This window comes from Astatotilapia calliptera, chromosome 7 (assembly GCF_964374335.1).
Source record: "Astatotilapia calliptera chromosome 7, fAstCal68.1, whole genome shotgun sequence".
In the NCBI taxonomy this organism is placed as follows: Eukaryota; Metazoa; Chordata; class Actinopteri; order Cichliformes; family Cichlidae; genus Astatotilapia; species Astatotilapia calliptera.
This window is the reverse complement of record NC_137428.1, coordinates 11,955,663-11,976,044: the sequence shown is the minus strand read 5'-3', so window position 1 is coordinate 11,976,044 and position 20,382 is coordinate 11,955,663. Positions and strand designations below refer to the sequence as shown.

The 20,382-nt window shown below is 39.5% G+C and overlaps 2 protein-coding genes across 2 annotated transcripts in view; one reads left to right on the top strand and one right to left on the bottom strand.

Moving 5' to 3' along the window:
- Window positions 1-4,613, bottom strand: part of LOC113025299 (ras-specific guanine nucleotide-releasing factor RalGPS1) — a 101,285-nt gene extending 96,672 nt beyond the window's left edge. The window contains exons 1-2 of the mRNA XM_026172892.2: window positions 4,549-4,613; window positions 4,250-4,449 (exon numbers count right to left, since the gene is read on the bottom strand). The gene's annotated coding sequence lies outside the window, so the exon portion shown is untranslated. The remainder of the gene's footprint in view (window positions 1-4,249; window positions 4,450-4,548) is intronic.
- Window positions 4,614-7,967: 3,354 nt separating this feature from the next.
- On the top strand, window positions 7,968-19,204 carry grk5 (G protein-coupled receptor kinase 5). The gene is made up of 16 exons (XM_026172899.2): window positions 7,968-8,253; window positions 8,858-8,938; window positions 9,033-9,145; window positions 10,255-10,332; window positions 10,477-10,574; window positions 11,342-11,434; window positions 11,583-11,646; window positions 11,996-12,136; window positions 14,600-14,790; window positions 14,868-14,905; window positions 15,396-15,485; window positions 17,506-17,714; window positions 17,997-18,134; window positions 18,468-18,605; window positions 18,685-18,816; window positions 18,899-19,204. Exons 1-16 carry the CDS (start codon window positions 8,199-8,201, stop codon window positions 19,052-19,054), a joined length of 1,815 nt encoding a protein of 604 aa, XP_026028684.1. The 5' UTR covers window positions 7,968-8,198; the 3' UTR covers window positions 19,055-19,204.
- The last annotated feature ends 1,178 nt before the right edge of the window (window positions 19,205-20,382 follow it).

The window sequence follows — 20,382 nt, the reverse complement described above, 5'->3', positions numbered from 1 at the left end:
GTTCTGGGGGCCTCTGGATGTCTGGAGTTTTGATCTCCTCCATACCTGCTTCATGCCTTGGAGGACTGGGCTATGGCCCCCCCCACACCCTCTAGCAGATCATTACATGAAGAAACGTTTTAAATACAAGCGCGTTCATGCTCACAGGTGTACACACAGGTGCTCACACACACAAACTACACCCTTTTTGGCTCCTACCTCAAAGCACACTGTGCACTGTCGATCTTACGTGCTGCACAATAATGTTTAATATTTAGTATTTACTGTTATATTCCCATAGATCATCGTGATGTTGTTTATTATATTGCTCTCTTTTTCTTCTGCTTGTTTTCTCTTTTTTCCTTTCTCAACAGGTGATCCAGGTGATTGATTGGTATTTTTTGTCTGCTTATGTTGTTGGTTTTTGTTTTTTTGCCCTTTATCCCCGTCCCTCTTGTCCGCTGTTTTTCTTTCCCTCTTTCTTTCTCCCCTTTCTTTTCCCAGTCAAGTCTGTCCCGTATTTAGCAAGTGAAAATAAAATAAAATAAACAATAAAAGGTGAATCAAATAGACCATTATGGCAAGGCTGGGATGGTCCATTTGGTAAAGTAAATCCATTGGGCATCTTTCTTCGCCTTTAGACAATAATTCTGATGGCAAGAGAGCCAAACGGGACAGGCAAGAAAAAAAAAAAAAAAAGGAGCACAAACAAGGACTTCAGTCTTCTCCTCATTTAGTTGAAGAAAGTTTCCAGCCATCCAACCTCTAATGGAGTCTATGCACCTATGAAAAATCTGTAGCTTGGAAACATCTTGGGGCTCAAAGGAGATATATAACTGAATATCATCTGCATAGCAGTGATACGAAATGCCCTTAAAAGTGCTCAATATGTGCTGAAGAGGAAGGAAATACAACAAAAACAATAAAAGCCCCAAAACAGAACCTTGAGTTACACCATAGGCAAGAAAAATAGAAGATGAACTGTACTTAGAGGTAGCCACAGAAAAGGATCGTTCATGCAAATAAGATTCAAACCAGTCCAAAGCAGCCCCTGATATACCCACCCAGTGTCTCAGCCTATCTAGAAGAATATGATGTTCCACAGTATCAAAGGCGGAGGTCAGGTCCAACATCAACAAAACGGAGCATTCTCCTGCATCACATCTCATCAAAATGTCGTTGGAGACTCTAAGAAGTGCAGTTTCAGTAGAGTGAGCTCTACGAAAGCCAGATTGGAATTTATCCAGAATGCTGTATTCATCTAAAACAGCTATAAGGTGCTTATCCACAACCTTTTCTAAAATCTTAGCAATGAACGATAATTTTGAATTTGGTCTGTAGCTACAGAGAATAGAAGCGTCAAGCTTAGGTTTTTTTTTTAAACAGTCGGTGAATAACAGCATTCTTATATTAACAGGGACCTGACCAGAAATCAGTGAGGTATTGATAATTGTAAGCACACAGTGACCGATAGACTGAAAGACATTTTTAAACAAAGATCCAGGTAAAATATCAAGAGAGCAGGAGGATGCTCTCATCGAATCAACTAACTTGACCAGCTCTGGTAAGGACACAGGTAAAAATCTTTCTAAAATTACAGGCCTAGCTTGAGTTGGAGCTGACAACAGAGACACAGAAGGAGAGATTCCTCACATTACTGACTTTTTCAACGAAGAAAGAAAGAAATTTTTCAAAATCTTCATTTAATGAAATTGGGACAGCAGATGGAGCAGGAGCAACAATATCACTAATAGTGTCTAATAGTACCTTGGGGTTACCTCTGCTCTTAGACACAAAGTCTGAACTTAGTTCGCATCTCGAACTGAAGTGTTAAAAGAGACTAAAAGGTCCCTTAAATGAAGGAGATGGACATGCAAATGAGTTTTCCTCCATAAACGCTCAACCTTATGGCAGCAACACTTTAAGAAGCGAATGCTGTCATTTATCCAGGGGGACGACTTTGAAACTGGAGCTAGTCTAGTTTTGACAGGACAAACATTGTCTAAAATAGAAAGAGAATGATTATTAAAAAGATTTGTTAAAAGATGAACATCGTTATAAGGAGATAAAACTAAATTAAAAGCAACGGAAAATTTAACAGCAGTAGAGGAATTTAAGATGCGAGAGCTAACCACATGTAGAGGGACAGATGAAAAGACAGGTTAAAAAGAATACAACAATGGTCCGAAATAAAAATGTCATCAGTACAAATAAACTCAATGTTTAAACCTAAAGTAAAAACAAGGTTCAGTGTGTGTCCTTTGGTGTGTGTGGGACCAGAGACATGCTGTGTAAAATGAATAGAATGCATGACGCTAAGGAAACCTCTGGCAAAGAGCTCAGGAGAACCATCTGTTAAACTCCTGAAGTTCACAGATAACGCCATCATCATCAGACCAATGTCTGATCCAGAACAATGACAAATCAGCGTATAGATGGGAGGTGGATCAGCTGGTCCACTGGTGCCGTCAGAACCATCTGGGGCTGAACCCGCTCAAGACAGTAGAAATGATGGCGGACTCTGAGAACCCCCTACCTACAGTGCTGTTTACCAAACCTAGCCGCTGCAGAGACAGTTTGTTCCTCTACTCTGATAAACACTGTGAAATAACCCACTATAATATCTTTCAAGGTCAGATCAGATATCCTGTCTTCCTTCTTATCCTGTCTTCCTTCTTATCCTGTCTTCCTTCTCTCACCCTAACCGGTCGCAGCAGATGGCCGCCCCTCCCTGAGCCTGGTTCTGCCGGAGGTTTCTTCCTGTTAAAAGCGAGTTTTTCCTTCCCACTGTTGCCAAAGTGCTTGCTCATAGGGGGTCATATGATTGTTGGGTTTTTCTCTGTATCTATGAAGCGCCTTGAGGCGACTTTTGTTGTGATTTGGCGCTATATAAATAAAATTCAATTCAATTGAATTGAAATAGATCAGACCAGGCCCCCTTCTTGCACTGCTCCATGGTTGAGGTCTGATGCCCGTTGTTACCACTTTAGGTAGTGGACAGGGGTCAGCATGGGTCTGTGCCTATGCAACCCCAGACACAATAAACTGCAATACACCATGTATTCTCACATTTTTCTGTCAGAACCAGTATAAACCTTTTCAGCAGTTTGATCTCCATGACTGTGTTCTTGGATCACCACTGTTCCTTTCTTGTACCACTTTTGATAACCACAGATACAGACTACTGCAGACTGGAAACACACACAGTGAGCTGCAGTTTTAGAGATGCTCTAACCCATTCCTCTAGCCATCATAATTTAGCCCTTGGCAAACTCCTTCAAAACCTTATGGTTGCCCATTTTTCCTGCTTCTGATACACCAATGTTGACGGCAAAACATTCACTTGTTTCCTAATATACCCCACCCACTAACAAGTGCCATAATGAATAGATTATTACACTGATAATGTTATTCAAGTATTTATTTATATAGATAGAATTCATGTGTTTATACTATGGGAAGACAGCAGATTATTTCACTAAATAGTCTGAAAACAGTTTTTTTTTTGAGAATGTGCCAAAATAAGACTTAAACAGCATACAGTGGACCTCATTACTACTATGCAGTCTCAAAACATGCACAGGGTGTGAGCATGTCAGTATTATGGGACAGTTTAAGGTCACTGCAATAGAAGTGTTTGTTTCCACTAATTAAACCAAAATGGCATTCAATTGGTCACCTCACTCACCTCAGCTGGACTCCAACAGAAAGTCAGAGTAAAGAAGGAACATCATTTAATATCAAAGCAAGTATCAGATTTTTTGTATTGCACTATACTACTGTAATAATAGCGCAGTTAGCCTGTGTGTGTGTGTGTGTGTGTGTGTGTATGTGTGTGTGTGTGTGTGTGTGTGTGTGTCGACAATGTTGTCTCTATTGTATATGCTGCCACGTCCCTACATATGACCCTGCAGAGGCAGGGGTGGGGGTAGTGACGAGTTAGTTTCTTAGAGGGGGGGGGGGCATTTTGTGCTTTAGGCCAGTTCAACACTGAAGCGAGCACTTTACCACACAGACATCTTTTGGCAGCTGAAATACATGTAAAAAGCCTCAAAGAGACACACATCCACGCGCCTGTACAGAAAAGATGCGCATCGCAAGCATTTTTGCGGGTGTCCGCAGGCTGCGTCTTGTGACAGCGACGTCGTACGCCGCGGCTGTTCTAGTAGCCTTATTTATTAAGCGCGCACTGCCAGGCCTGCTGCCAAGTCTGTATCAACCTCTTCCCAACGATAAGAAAAAAGCATACAAACACATCTGTTGTGCCTACCTTTCCATGGCACAGTCCCTCCCTCCTCCTGCTGCTGTAAAAACAAAGACGACAATATGAGCCCACATTAAAACAACCCCCGAAGCTGCAGCTCATTAAAATCCAAACGGTGTTTTCCAAGCGGTGTCCAGGAGGGTTACTCCTCCTTTAAGCCGAACATGAAGCCAAGGTCGCAACGTGTGGTCCGCGCGATCCACAAGCTGCAAGGGATACATTAGACGAAATCATTCAAATATGGCAGTGACGTGCCAAATTATCCCCAGAATTTAAAAAAAAAGTGAAAATGAATAAATACCGACAGCAGGAAGTGACAGGTAGGCGCATTCATCTTGATAGCCAGGTGTATTGCCTAATAGTGTGCTTGGCTTCACAGACAGCTCCCGCCTCTAAGAGCAACGGACCAATCAGGGAACGGATCAAAGACAGCGTCCTTAAGACGCAGGTGCATCTATGTTGCCTTCAACAGCAGTATATAAGCTCGTACATTATACTCCTTTTATACCCGATTCAGGGGTTTATAAGAAATACAATCATGGGAGTAATTTGTAGTGTTTTTGGTGGTGATTTTGTGCAAGACATAGCGAACCAGTCTGCACCATACTGAGAGTCATGGAGCCAGCGAGGAAGAGAAGACACTCTAATGTCTAATTATCTTCTCTATTATCTCTCTGGTTGTGTAACCCAAAGAAAGTTTGATAAAGCAGAATGAGAGCAGCTAGGCTCTTTTAAGCCTATAGAATAGAATAGAATAGAATTCAACTTTATTGTCATTGCACATGTCACAGGTACAAGGCAACGAAATGCAGTTTGCATCCATCCAGAAGTGCTTTAGCCATAATATAGATATATTACAAAATATATATTAGCAATAATATAGATTTGTAGATATATTACACAAATGGGTCTGTTATAGGTATAAGGGTACAAAATATGGGTCTATTATGTGTATGTTACAATGTACACGGTATGAAGGTATGTTATGAATATGCTATAACTATAAGTATGTACATGCTGTAGTGGGTGTACAAGCTATGTGGAGGCTATGAACATGATATAAATATGAAAACTATACAGAAATATAAAATATGAAACTATACAGAAATCTGAACTGTGCAATTTATAAATTCAATTCAATTCAATTTTATTTATATAGCGCCAAATCACAACAAAAGTCGCCTCAAGACGCTTCATAGATACAGAGAAAAACCCAACAATCATATGACCCCCTATGAGCAAGCACTTTGGCGACAGTGGGAAGGAAAAACTCGCTTTTAACAGGAAGAAACCTCCGGCAGAACCAGGCTCAGGGAGGGGCGGCCATCTGCTGCGACCGGTTGGGGTGAGAGAAGGAAGACAGGATAAAGACATGCTGTGGAAGAGAGACAGAGGTTAATAACAAATATGATTCAATGCAGAGAGGTCTATTAACACGTAGTGAGTGAGAAAGGTGACTGGAAAGGAAAAACTCAATGCATCATGGGGATCCCCCGGCAGCCTATGTCTATTGCAGCATAACTAAGGGAGGATTCAGGGTCACCTGGTCCAGCCCTAACTATATGCTTTAGCAAAAAGGAAAGTTTGAAGCCTAATCTTAAAAGTAGAGATAGTGTCTGTCTCCCGAATCCAAACTGGAAGCTGGTTCCACAGAAGAGGGGCCTGAAAACTGAAGGCTCTCCCTCCCATTCTACTTTTAAATACTCTAGGAACAACAAGTAGGCCTGCAGAGCGAGAGCGAAGTGCTCTAATAGGGTGATATGGTACTACAAGGTCATTAAGATATGATGGGGCCTGATTATTTAAGACCTTGTATGTGAGGAGCAGGATTTTGAATTCAATTCTGGATTTAACAGGAAGCCAATGAAGGGAAGCCAAAACAGGAGAAATATGCTCTCTCTTTCTAGTCCCTGTCAGCACTCTTGCTGCAGCATTTTGGATTAGCTGAAGGCTTTTCAGTGAGTTTTTTGGACATCCTGATAATAATGAATTACAGTAGTCCAGCCTGGAAGTAATAAATGCATGAACTAGTTTTTCAGCGTCACTCTGAGACAGGATATTTCTAATTTTAGAGATGTTGCACAAATGGAAGAAAGCAGTCTTACATATTTGTTTAATATGTGCGTTGAAGAACATGTCCTGGTCAAAAATGACTCCAAGGTTCCTCACAGCGTGACTGGAGGCCAAGGTAATGCCATCCAGAGTAAGAATCTGGTTAGATACCATATTTCTAAGCTTTACAGGGTCGAGTACAATAACCTCAGTTTTATCTGAATTAAGAAGCAGAAAGTTAGCGGCCATCCAGATTTTTATGTCTTTAAGACATTCCTGCAGTTTAACTAATTGGTGTGTGTTATCTGGCTTCATGGACAGATAGAGCTGGGTGTCATCTGCATAGCAGTGAAAATGTATGCTATGTCTTCTAATGATGCTGCCTAAAGGAAGCATGTATAATGTAAACAGAATTGGTCCTAGCACTGAACCCTGTGGAACTCCATAATTAACCTCAGTGTGTGAAGAGGACTCTCCATTTACATGCACAAACTGGAGTCTATTAGATAGATATGATACAAACCACTGCAGTATAAACAGTTGTAAACAGTTGTAGAATTATAATTATCGTATTGTACAGAATGATTGTCTATACAGCATATACAGTAGTGCAGTTAAGATAAGTGAAATATGTGGATAATTTCTACAGAGGCTATGTAAAGTGCTAGTGGTTGTGAGTGGTGGTTCAGTCCATGTTATTATTGTGTGTATGAGGGTACAGTTGTCCATTTGTTTGTTTTTGTTTTTGTCCATTGTGGTGTATGTGGTATGTGCTGTCCTTCTAAAAATGATAAATGTAAACTACATAGTAGATGCACTGGTCCTTATATAGCACTTCTTCTATTTAACATGACAATTCAAAAGATTTAATACAATACGCTTCATTCATCCAATGGATGCAAGTTGGGGTTAGTATCTTGTCCGAGACAATTTGGCATGCAGACTGAAGCAGCCAGGGATCAAACCACCAAACTTTCAATTAGTAGAGGACCTGCTGTACATGCTGAGGTACAGCCACCCCTGTGCCTCAGGAGGCCAGTATTAAGCCACTGGGTGTCACCTCTGTCATTGCGCCCCAGGGTGGCTGTGGCTACATGTAGCTTGCCATCACCAGTGTGTGAATGTGTGCATGAATGGGTGGATGACTGAATGTGTAAAGCGCTTTGGGGTCCTTAGGGACTAGTAAAGCGCTATACAAATACAGGCCATTTACCATTTACCACTTTGTGTATATGACCTGTTAGTTATATTCTAGTTAGTTATATACAAATGGAGATTGGGATGTCTTCAAGTGACTGAACATTAGCTTCATAGATGTGTGTTAAGTGAATCTTTCAGTTTCTAGTTTTACGATGTTATTGCATCATGCTCATACAGTTTATGTATGCGATTTGTTAACCAAGCTTGCAAGTGTTAGCTGATAAGTTCAACTTTGGTCAAAATAGGGTTTTGGACATGAAATGGGAGTAACTTCAGAACTGAAAAGTAGTCCAAAACCAATTAAATTCTGATTACCTGTTGATCAAGAATGGTCAATATTTAGAAACTCTTTTCTAATAACTCTTTCTTTCTGTCTGCTTTGCTTTTGTTGCAAATCCATCACCTCTCTACAGTTTTTGATTTATTTGTATGCTCTTTACACCTGTGTTTTGTCCCTCCTCTCTTACTTAGGGCGTGTCCTGTGCTTGGAGTGCACTGTCATATATTAAGTATCCCACATTCTTTAGTGACTCACAGGTACTGCAGGTTAGACAACACGACTAGCTATTTCAGCAGCCTGTAATATAATAGTTGCCATTTACTGGGCCTGCTGAGAAGTTGTATTTTTACTTTTGTGCATGAAGGCTGGATACTGTGCGGTACTTAACTAAAGGTAACTTGTAGTGCAAAGGCACAGTGCTACATGGAAACCATAGAAAGCATTGCGGCAAATACTGCTCTTGTTAGAGCCAGAGAAGGTAAGAACTTTCTATATCCAGAAAGTTTATGTGAGAAGATGACATGCTAAAATGCTGACAATTTTTGACTTATTTCTCAATTTGGGACATGACCTCCATCAGAAGTAGTGCTTATATGGGTTATCTCAGGACAATGATTTTTCAGTCACAGTGTGGAAGAGTGATGTATGATAAACCTGATCAATGATGAGTTTTAAGTCTGGTTTTTTTTACTCACCAGTTCAGTTTAGGATAAATCAGTTTATCAATTTTAGCATTTCTGAATAAAGTGAAATTCTCTCTGAAGGCAACATAAATTTATTTGCTGTTACTTGAGACATGAAATAAATTTGGAGTGTGGAAATTGAGACGCAAACTATGAGTGATAGTGTGTAAAGTACGTTGCAGAGTAATGTGGTTCCACAGGCTTTGTTTAATTTGTTCCTGGAGCTATTTATAGTTCACTCACTGTAGTCGAACAAGCTATTGTCTGAAACCTGAAGGACTAGGCATGCTGATTGACATCTCAGTCTGAGTTATTCAATATGTCAGCACTTTGGTTATAGGCATGTATGCATATTCACAACACTAAAGAACTCCTTTTCTGTGTCCCCACTGTCTGTAGGTGGAGGAAGGAGCTGGAAATGGAAAGAAATGCTTCGCTTTCCCCACATTAGCCAGTGCAAAGACCTGGCCATGAACATAGGTGTGTATCTGCAAGTGTGTTTCAATAGTGTGAACAAGTTCTGGTTCTTTGTGAGATTTCACACCATATATTTTATTTTATATTTCTCCATTAGAACGAGACTACTATAGTCTATGTGTGAAGCAGCCTATTGGCAAGAAACTGTTTCAGCTCTTCTGTCGGAGTCGGCCTGATCTGCAGAACTACATTTCCCTCCAAGATGCTTTGGTACAAACTGTGAAAAATTCTTTTACTGGAATTTGAGTCCTTAAAAATATTGAAAATAATGGCACTTAAATATCAGTAATTATTTCAGAAGCTAGAGTTGCATTGCTCTTGTGTGTTTTAAGTAATGACATTGCAGTGCAGTGCGCTTTTTAAAAATATTAAACGAGAGATAAGAGATTAAGAGCAAAACAAATGTGAAACTAACATGAAGAACATTAGAAAACTGAGAACTGAAAATATACTTGAAGAATTACACCATAACACATATAATATAACATCAAAATAATCTATAGCATGTTGGAATTTCCATCTGTTATTTTTTTCTTTCTTTCTTGATTACTGATGGATAATGATACATGAGACACCGCGGCATTATTAAATGATAAGAAAAAAAACATCAGCCAAATTTAACTCTGGTATATTCATATTGAGTAAAAAAGAAATTTTGGACTTCAGTGCACAAGAGGGTGACTCTTGTAGATACAACAGCTCATATAACCTTGTATCCTGTGCAGAAACAAAGTGTTACTGGACAGGTAGTATCTAATGAGCCTGACCCTCAAAACACTCAAAGCACCAGCGTTAAGCGGCAGCTGATTGCCTTATCAAGTGGCTAACCACTGCAACACTGGCAAATGTTTCAAAACAAACAAACAAACAAAAAACCCTAATATTTTTACCGTTACTTCAACTGGCAAGTAATCACATCCAGGGTACAGTAGGTAGTCTCAAAGGCAATATTAAACCTGAGAAATTAGATGAGAAGTGTGCTTCTCTAAAACATTTTAACCGCCCGAGTTTACACAACATTTTGTAAACAATAAATTATTCATTGACACAAGATCTTTTTAAGTTTATTGCACGACTTACAGATTGTGAATGAACTAAATCATTTAATTTACTGGTGATTTGCTTCATGTGTGAGCATCTGTATGTCTGACCACTTAAACATTTTGCAGTAAATAGCTCAAATTACTTCAGAAAAACTGACATCAGACCTTCTGTCTGATACTAGATTTTACTGTCTAAACCCTTTGAAGAACTAACCTGTACATATAGACTCTGCATCCACATATGCAAACAATCTTAATACCTATTTTCTTCTTTAGGACAACTTTGACATTCAGTCAGATGACAAAAGGAAAGAGTCTGGGAACAGGATCATCCAGAGATTCCTCATGAAGCAGGTGTGACAACATTTGTAGAAAACATGGTTGATAGTTTACAACCGTGGATATTTTTCTTTCATTATTTTCTCCTCTGAAGTTTGAAACAAGAATTCTTATATCATGCTACACATCACTTTATCCAAGTGTATCATGTTCCCTCAGTCCAGTGAGTGTGTGTCCATCCTACTGAGGCATGAAAGAAGCTGCAATCAGAGTCTGGAGCTCAATCCCTGTGGTGATGTCTTTCATGGCTGCAGGGAGTAAGTTATATCTCTCTGGTCTGCTTATAGATGGTCATGTTAAAACAAGTTTGTAGGGGACTCAATGCAGTCTAGAATACTTTGGTATACACAGGAATTCATAGTCGACTCAATGACTGCAAAGTGCCCAGGTCCTGTGGTTGCATTGGTGAAAAAGGTTATTTTCACCAATCTGGCATTATACATTGTGGCCAAATGTATCCAGTTTGGTTTTGTCTGTCCAAAGGACATTGTTCCAGAAGGTTTAGGGGTTTCAGATTTATCTTCAGCTATGCCATATTTTACTTAGAGAGAAGCAAGTTTCTCCTGGGAAGCAACACTTATTAGATCTTTTTCTAATTGTACTGTTGTAAATCTTTAACATTTAGCATGCTAACAGAGGCCTATAGAGTCTGAGATGTATTTTTTGTGTGTTTTGTAATTTCTTTGAGTATTGCACAGTCAGATTTTGGTGTGAATTTTCTGGGACATCCATGCCCAAATCTTCCTCAAATCAAACACATCTGAATGCATCTAACCATAACACTGCACTATACTGACTGTATATAATTTTAACTACTGGCTTAACTGGAGTTTTGCTGGCCTGATGTGATGACTATTTTTCTAATTTTGCTAAATTACTGGGATATACACAGTAATATATACAGTATGTCCAGTAGCCAATAGAAGAACTGCTTTTCAGAATCAGTTCTCTAAAGTGTGGCACATGCTGTTGAAAACTGTTGACCAATGGAGCAGATGGAGTTCATCTTTCTTTTGTGGATTAGAGACCTACATAAATACCTCAGCAACGAGCCCTTCACCCAGTACCAGGACAGCATGTTCTTTGCCCGCTTTCTACAATGGAAACAGTTGGAGAGGTCAGTAAATGTGTATGCCCAACAAAGGTATGAGACGAATTGTTTCATGGATCAGTGGTTAGCCAAGTAGCTGCTGTTTACAGTTCTTCTTAAAAAATGTATTTACAAAAATATTTCAAATGAAAACAACATGTCTGTCTCTTTCAAGGCAGCCTATCATGAAGCAAACATTTCGACAGTACAGACTACTGGGGAAAGGAGGGTTTGGAGCGGTATGTATGTTTTGGGATTTACTCTAAGACACAGTGTTAGCATATCAGACACTTTATGGTATATGTTTTTGAGGTATGTCTTTACCCACGGTGTATCAAAATGAAGGTAGTTTTTTATTTTTTATTTTACATACATATTCCCTTGGGGGAATTCATGGACTTAGACCTTCACAACACAGTTCTACATCTCTGTTACTCTTTAGTTCCCTTACATATATTAGTATACTTTCACTTTGCAGCAACCTATTCTTTTTTGACATATTGAACAGCTCTGATACTGGCAACAGCATTAGATACAAATTTATCACAAGGGTGTTATTGTCTTACAATCCTGTTATTCTGTCTTGAGGTGTGGGCCTGTCAGGTGAGAGCCACAGGCAAGATGTATGCCTGCAAAAAGCTGGAAAAAACCCATGTAAAGAAGAGGAAAAGAGAGGACATGGCTCTCAATGAGAAAGAGATACTACAGGAACTGGATAGTCGCTTTGTGGTGAGACTGCTGTGCTCTTCAAATATTTGCATCATTTTTTAATTTGTCAATTTTTTTTACATTTTCAAACTAGTTTTTGTTCATTGTGATGGTTTTCACATTGCCTTGTTCATTTTTTTTTTAAATCAGTATGTTTGTTAACCAGTGTTATCTGTGTAAGCAAAGTTGGGTTATTCTTAAAAAGCAAATCCATGACCTGCACTGTTACAATGGTTGATATTTCTTTCTTCGTTAAAATAAACATATACACTGTTATTGAGTTACACTGTGACTACAATTCAGTTGAATTCAATTCAATTCAATTCAATTCAATTCAATTTTATTTATACAGCACCAAATCACAACAGCAGTTGCCTCAAGGCACTTTAATATTGTAAGGTAGACCCTACAATGATAGATACACAGAAAAAACCAACAATCATATGGCCCCCTATGAGCAAGCACTTTGGCGACACTGGGAAGGAAAAACTCCATTTTAACAGCAAGAAACCTCCAGCAGGCACAGGGAGGGGCGGCCGTCTGCCGCGACTGGTTGGGGAGAGAGAGAGAAGACGGTAAATGGTAAATGGCCTGTATTTGTATAGCACTTTACTAGTCCCTAAGGACCCCAAAGCGCTTTACACATCCAGTCACCCACCCATTCACACAGACATTCACACACTGTTGATGGCACCCCAGGGTGGGTGCCATCAACCCTACACCCACCCTGGGGTGCACTGATAGAGGCGAGGCTGCCTGGCCACCGGGCCCTCTGGCGCCACCGGGCCCTCTGACCACCACCAGTAGGTGGGCAAAGGGTCAAGTGTCTTGCCCAAGGACACAACGATCGAGACTGTCGGAGCCGGGGCTCAAACCGGCAACCTTCCGATTACAAGGCGAACTCCCAACTCTTGAGCCACGATCGCCCCAGCGGGATAAAAGACATGCTGTGGAAGAGAGACAGAGATTAATAAAGCTTAAGCTCACACCGAACGAGACATTAATAAGCAATTCAAAATAGTCTTTATAATTCCATCATAACTGACACTTGTTAAAAACTCCAGCTGCCAAATGTTTGAACAAATCATTTAACAAAAATGATCTTTACTGAATGTTTATACAAGGTATTTTTACAGTGAAGAGAAGTTTATCCTGTGACACCGATAGGAAACCTGTATAGGGTATACCCCATCTTTCACCTTATCACAGTTGGGATAGGGATAATGGACATGAACTCTTCTCTATGTTTTATAAAAGACATAGAAGAGGTGGCTGTGACTCAGGAGGTAGAGCGGGTCAATTATTAACTGGAAGGTTGGTCGCTCCCGTCTGCATACTCACCTATCCTTGAGTGCTCAAGTTAGGCAGAAAAGTACTTAATAAGAACCAGTCGATCTACTATTTATATATGCTTAATTAGAGACTCATCACATCATTCAACAGGTTTTATACATGTTCTGACACACATCCATCCATCAATTTTCTTCCATCCATCCATCCATCCATCCATCCATCCATCCATCCATCCATCCATCCATCCATCCATCCATCCATCCATCCATCCATCCATCCATCCTCTTCTGCTTTTATCCACTACATCGAGGCTGTAGCCTATCGCATCCATCACAGGATGAGAGGCTGGACTAACAGGGCTAACATTGAAGCAGACAACTATTCAGACTCATCATCATCTTTGAGCTGTGGAAGGAAGTCTGAGAACTCTAAGAGAACTCATGCAGATGAAGAGAGAACATGCAAACTATACACAGAAAGGCCTCGGACTGGATTCAAACCAAGGACTTTCTTGGTGCCACTATACCTCGTCTCAGCAATATAGCTGAGTATAAAATAATCAGGGAGAGAACAAGTTCAAAAGCAACCTCGGTCAGACAGAATTCTGTTTATACTGATCTACTGATTCAGATGAATTTCGTGATCAAATAGTCTTATTTTTCTTAAGAATGATGTCCAGTTTTTATAATCAGTGAGCACAACTCAATTTTTCTAAAATGTGTATTTGCAGTTTCTTTTAACCTCCTAAGACCGGAACTCTTCCATGACATGCATTTTCAATTTCTCTTTGATATTTGGGCTGATTGGGACCCAATTAATGTAAAAACAAAGAATTACCAGATTTTTTTTTTTTACCTGATTTTTGTTTCTAAGAAAAATGAGAGCCACATATGAGGATATTCATTTAACATTTTGATAGCACAGTAGCAGTATAATGTCCTCGTAAGTGGATATAGAGCAAAATTGAGTATTTTGGTCTAAATAACCCAAAATGTGATGTCCACATATGTGGATGCCAGGTCCTAGGATAATGTTTAATCCTTATGATTGGCTTTCTTTCATAGCGAGTGGTGTTCTGCACTGAATTATACTGAATTGTTTCAAGTATTTTGTAAAAGCTGAATTTATAGTATTGCTGATGCCTTAGTGAGTTTTGTTTTCTTATTTTTGTTTTATTTTTTTATTGTTCAGGTGAATCTGGCATATGCTTATGAGACCAAGCACAATCTCTGTATGGTTTTGACCATGATGAACGGCGGTGACCTAGGGTTTCACATACATCGCATGGGGTCACCTGGTCTGACCAAAGACAGGGTACGTTTCTACGCTGCAGAAGTCTGCTGTGGTTTAATTCACCTCCACCAAAAGTCAATATTATACAGGTAAGTGTATTTCTACATGCATTAAATCACATCTCTACTAGTCGGGAAGAAGTTTTTAAATGCTGTGTTTCTTCTAGAGATTTGAAGCCAGAGAACATTCTCTTGGATGACAATGGTATGCGCAACTACAAAACAGTTTTTTTAATCATTCATGTACAATAAATAGCCTCAACTGTACTACAGTAACATCCAAGCAGATAGCATTCCAACATCCACACATAGCAAAAGCTGGCAGTTACTTTCTTGCTATTTTTAACTCTGAAAATAATCTGACTGTTTGAAATGCCACACATTTGGCCATGCAGCCTATCAGAAGCATCCACCTGCTCTCAGGAAAAATCTGTGTTGATTGTATTTTGACAGGGGTAAAAAAAAAAAGAAAAAGAAAAGTAGTTTGAGGAAGTAAAAAAACCTGTTATCTATTTATAGAAACTTCCACACCTGTTCCTTCATTCTTGGAATAAAAGCAACAGTTGTAGTTTCCCATTGTGTCAGCTGGAGAAAAGTGAAGCCTAACTTGACAGGGCAAAAGTGAAAGTATGTGAGAAAAATAATCTCAACAATCATGCCATTTCAGTTAATCTTACTTTTTTTGTTCCATTAAGGACACATCCGCATCTCTGACCTGGGTTTGGCTGTGAAGATGTCTGAGGGGAGTCTAGTACGAGGCAGGGTGGGCACACTGGGCTATATGGGTATGTATGGAACTTCTACAGACCCACATAAATCATATGAGTGTGTTGGAAAACAAAGCAATTTATTTTTATGATTGTATGACTTTTATCCATACCTCTCAGTGGTGCTTACTGGCCTGCACACAGATGGATGGACTGCTTAAGTACTTACATAGAGTTTATCTATGTAAGTTTATCCATCACAAAGTCACTAATTGAAATTTAAGTTTATGATGCAGTTTGCATTGTGCTGGGAATTGGTGATTTGTAGACCTGATTGTTTGTTTTAACACATCAGAAAAACAACAGAAACAAAAAATCAAACAACTGTCAATAAAATCAAAGCAAAGCAAATGGTGATTTTGCTATTTTCTAAGGAACTTTGAAAGAAAGGAATTGGAATTCTTTAAGTTTCTTGAAGATGTTTCACCTCTCATCCAGAAAACGTCTTCAGTTCTAAAACCAAATGAGTCCCAGGTATCTAAATCCTTGTGGGGCTTGTCACTAAAAGGGTTGTTGACCCACTATTAATTGTGTCACATGAGCCAAGGTGAGAAAAAGGCATGGATCATGACCAGCAGAGGTTTTGAGAGAAACTAATGTGATACCTTGGCTCACCCTATTAACCTGAGGTTAACAGAAACCTGAGGCACCTGGGAATAGATCTTAAAATTGCATTGTATGTGACTGACAGTTGGTGTCACAAGCCACCCCCTCTATTCAGTGATGGTCATTCACAGTGAAAATAGATGGCATCTTTTACTCCTCTTTCAAACAATCTGTCTTCTCAGTTCAGAATATGAAAATTGGCATCCTCAAAAGATTGACCTTTAACCTTTAGGCGCAGATCTTTAGCTGGTCTTGTCCTGCTATGTTGTGCCATGCATTGATAGGATGGCTGTTTGGTGTCTCCAATGTAGAATCTCTGAATTCTTGTATTGTAATAGTTTAAAACTTTCAAATTACCTGATGCTGTCAACTGGATGGGAAGAAAGAACCTATTATGACTTTATGTCTACAGTGCTTTCAGAAAATGTTCACAGTGGTTCACTTGTTCCACATTTGTTATGTTACAGCCTATTTCCAAAACTGATTAAATTCATTTGTTTCACCTCTACACACAATACCACATATTGACAAAGTGAAAAAATTAGCTTGAATTTTTTTTTTTTTAGCAATTTTATTAAAAAAACAAAACAAAACTGTAACTTAACTACCCACAGACTTTGCCATAAGACTCCAAAGTGAGTTGAATCCTGGTGCACTGGTCAGATGTTTCTATGACTTGATTGGACTCCACCTGTGGTAAAGTTACTGGGACATGAAGACATAATGTCCAAGGAATTGTCTGTAGACCTCAGAGACAGGATTTTATTGAGGCACACATCTGGTGAAAGGTACAGAAAGATTTCAGCAGTATTTAAGTTCCCAATGAGCACAACAGTCTCCATCATACATAAAAGGAAGAAGTGTGGAAGCACTCCAGCCAATCTGATCTAAATCGGGGTAGAAGGGTCTTAGTCAGTGAACTGACCAAGAAGCCAATGTTCATTCTGGCAGAGCTCCAGCATTGCACTGTGGAAAGAGGAGAACCTCCCAAAAGGATAATCATTTCTGCAGAACTCTACCAGTCAGGCCTGTATGGTAGAGTGGCCAGTTGGAAGCCAATTGTCATTAAAAGGCACATGACAGCCTTCCTGGAGTTTTGCAAAAAGGAACATGAAGTACTTTCAGACAATGAGAAATAAAACTCTGGTCTGATGAAACAAAGATTGAAATCCTTAAAGTGTCATGTTTGGAGGAAACTAGGCAGCAATGATCCCCTGATGAATGCAATTGCTACAGGGAAGCATGGTGGTGGCAGCATCATTCTCTGGGGTTGTTTTTCAGGAGCAGGAACTACGAGACTAGTCAGGGTTTGGTTTTTAGTAATTTTCACGACATGGAAATATAGACTTATAGAGTACACAAGAATATTGCCTTGGCAATAAGTAACAGCAGCAAAGCATAAAAAGATTATTCGTTTGCATTCCCATTTCAGCTCCTGAGGTGATCGGCTATGAGCGTTATGGAATGAGTGTGGACTGGTGGGGCCTCGGGTGTCTGATTTATGAAATGACTGCAGGTCGGCCCCCTTTCAGGGCCAAAGGAGAACAGCCTAAATCCTCAGAAATGGAGAGAAGGATTCAGAATGAACATGAAGAATATGGCAACCAGTTCAGCAAGGAGACAAAAGACATCTGCTCCTCAGTGAGTTCTTCAAAATGAAACTATTTTTATTTCAGCATGCACAGAAGATGTTCTTTCATCCACATCATACCTTTATCCCCTGATGTATGTCAGATTGTTAAGACAGTACAACAATTTCCAAAAGCCAAGTCATATTCTAATAGGATAGGTTCAGGGTTGCTTACACCTTAGAGATTTACTACGCATACATGTGCTTTTCAGCCTAAATCCTAACCCCAATTTCGGAAGAGGCTGTATTACATCCTTCAAGCTATGAGAACACCTTTTTTTCCACTATTGTAGCTGCTGACCAAGGACCCCACAAAGAGGCTGGGCTCCCAGAAGTCTGGGGGAAAAGATGTAAAATTTCATCCTTTCTTCCAAGAGATCAACTTTCGGATGCTGGAGGCAGGACGCGTTGACCCTCCATTTAAACCTGATGTAAGTACCCAAATGAGATATCTATATCTATAGATTGATAGAGACAGATATCTAGATATGTATGTATATGTGTGTGTATGAATTTGAATTTTGAATATGTATACATACATACATACATACATACATACAGGATTACATTTATGTATTTAAATTGGATTCCATTTAGCTGGATGTAGTGTTTTCGATGTAAGAAATATCTTGTCAAGTGACTTTGGTTTTTAAAGAGTATGTAAAGTACTTAAATAAAAACTGATCAAATGTAGAAGAAGAAGATTTTAACAATCTTAAAGCCATTTAAATTTGTACTCACTGCATGTGGTCTTTTATTTTTAGCCCAGTCAGGTGTACTGCACTGATGTACAGGACATAGAAGAATTTTCCACAGTGAAAGGAGTCCATTTTGACCAGACTGACAGCTTCTTCTACTCCCAGTTCAACACAGGAAGCAATTCCATAATTTGGCAAAATGAGGCAAGTTCTAGGTTACATTACCAGGGTTAATCCAGACAAGAGCTTCAAACCTCACCTTCCTTCTCTGTCTTCCATGTAGCTAATAGAAACGGGATGTTTTGAAGAACTGAATGTTTTTGGCCCTAAGGGATCTGCATCTCCAGATCTCGACTGGTCCCAGGCCCCAGAGAGCCCCAAACGCAGCCTGCTGCGCCGAATCTTTCGCAAAAACGTAAGGACATAAAATACATTCTGTCAAAATGTGTGCCCTTTGTGGAAAGCTGAAGCTATCTTTCCTCTTTTCACTCAAACAGCATCATTCAGATTCTGACGGAAGCAGAGAGAACCTGTTGTCCAGTGAGGGCTACAGCTCATCAGGAATACATAACTCTGCCCTGAATCCCAGGAAAGTCTACAACAAAGACACCAAAAAACAACAAGTCATTGTAGCAAAGGGTTCTTCCCTTTAAATCGCAGCACAGCAGGCATTTATTTTGTGTTTTCATTGTCTTCCTTACACCTAATCTGTATTAGCATTTTCTGTACTAGTATATATAGTATATAGTACTAGTATTTTTTTTTAACAATTCCAATATAATAAATGTCATCTGAATAATAAATTATGTGGAATTATCTGGATTAAATGGGTCACCTGGACGTCCAGACGTGTTCAGACCTTTTGGGATTTCTTTACCTGGATGGAGCATGCATCAAGACATTAACTTGTAATAATTTTTCAATTAAAAAAGCAAGCTTGAACCAGATATTTGACATAAAAATAAAAACTCAAAGCCAAGTCAGCAGTTAAGCAAGGTTCCTGGTAGAAGTAAAGAGGCAAGGGGGACCTAGTGTTATCTCAGGTATCTTTCAGGGACACAAATGAAGATTTAGGTTGGGGAAAATTGTCAGCCATCCAACTTTTAATAGAGTCTAAGCATCTATTTGGATGCCTTTAGAAAAATCTTGGAGCTTAAAAGAGATATTTAATTAGATGTCATGTTCAGCACAATTTGAGCACCTTTAAGGGCATGCCTTATCTCTGCTAAGAAGAGGGGAAGATATAACAGAAACAATAAAGGCTCCAAAATAGAAAGGCCAACTAACTAGGTAGCACCAGAAATGCTTGCTTGCTAACCAGGCCTCGCTTCCACAACAGGCTGAGCTTCACATGGACGCCTACTCTATTCTGTTCTACTCTACAGTGGGAGTGGGACGAACTGCAGCCGTCCGCATCAAAGCCAAATACTAGGGCTATCATTGTGGAAGTTTACTAGCTGCCACTTTGCTCTCTCTTGATGTTTTTTTCCTCCAAATCGCACAATTAGCTACAGGCAGCACTAAGTGTTTGGTTAGCTTAGACAACTATGCTCAGCTTAAACTAGTTTGGCAACGGATTATGGACACACAACCAGGCGAGTTACTGGTTGCATGAAGCAGCAGGGGAACTGTAGCTAAACTGAGCAGCACCCAGAGCTTGGAGAACCAATCTGAGCAAAGAATGAATGACATCTGTGGGAGCGCAGCAAAATCAAATGGGTTTTAGGCCTGAAGAGTAGAGGTGGTGAAAGCTGCACACTGAAACAGAGCAGTGTGGCCAGTGAATGAGAAAGAGGCTGCAGGCGACTGTGGACAACTTTAACTTTTTTTGCTTTTACAATAATTTTTAAAATGTTTATTTTGATGTGGCCAGTTTTAAAATGCAGGCAGTGACTTTTGATAAAGTACATTTGTAACTTTTCCACAAAGCTCTTCTTTTACAATAAATAAATTGTTCAGATGATAGGTATTATACTGGCTT

Bases quoted from the DNA above. Each gene is read 5' to 3' on its own strand.
- grk5 (XM_026172899.2), top strand. From the start codon at position 8,199: ATGGAAACCATAGAAAGCATTGCGGCAAATACTGCTCTTGTTAGAGCC. The intron at 11,435-11,582 runs GTCAGTAAATGT...GTCTCTTTCAAG, and splicing joins CAATGGAAACAGTTGGAGAG to GCAGCCTATCATGAAGCAAA. The intron at 11,647-11,995 runs GTATGTATGTTT...TTCTGTCTTGAG, and splicing joins GGAAAGGAGGGTTTGGAGCG to GTGTGGGCCTGTCAGGTGAG.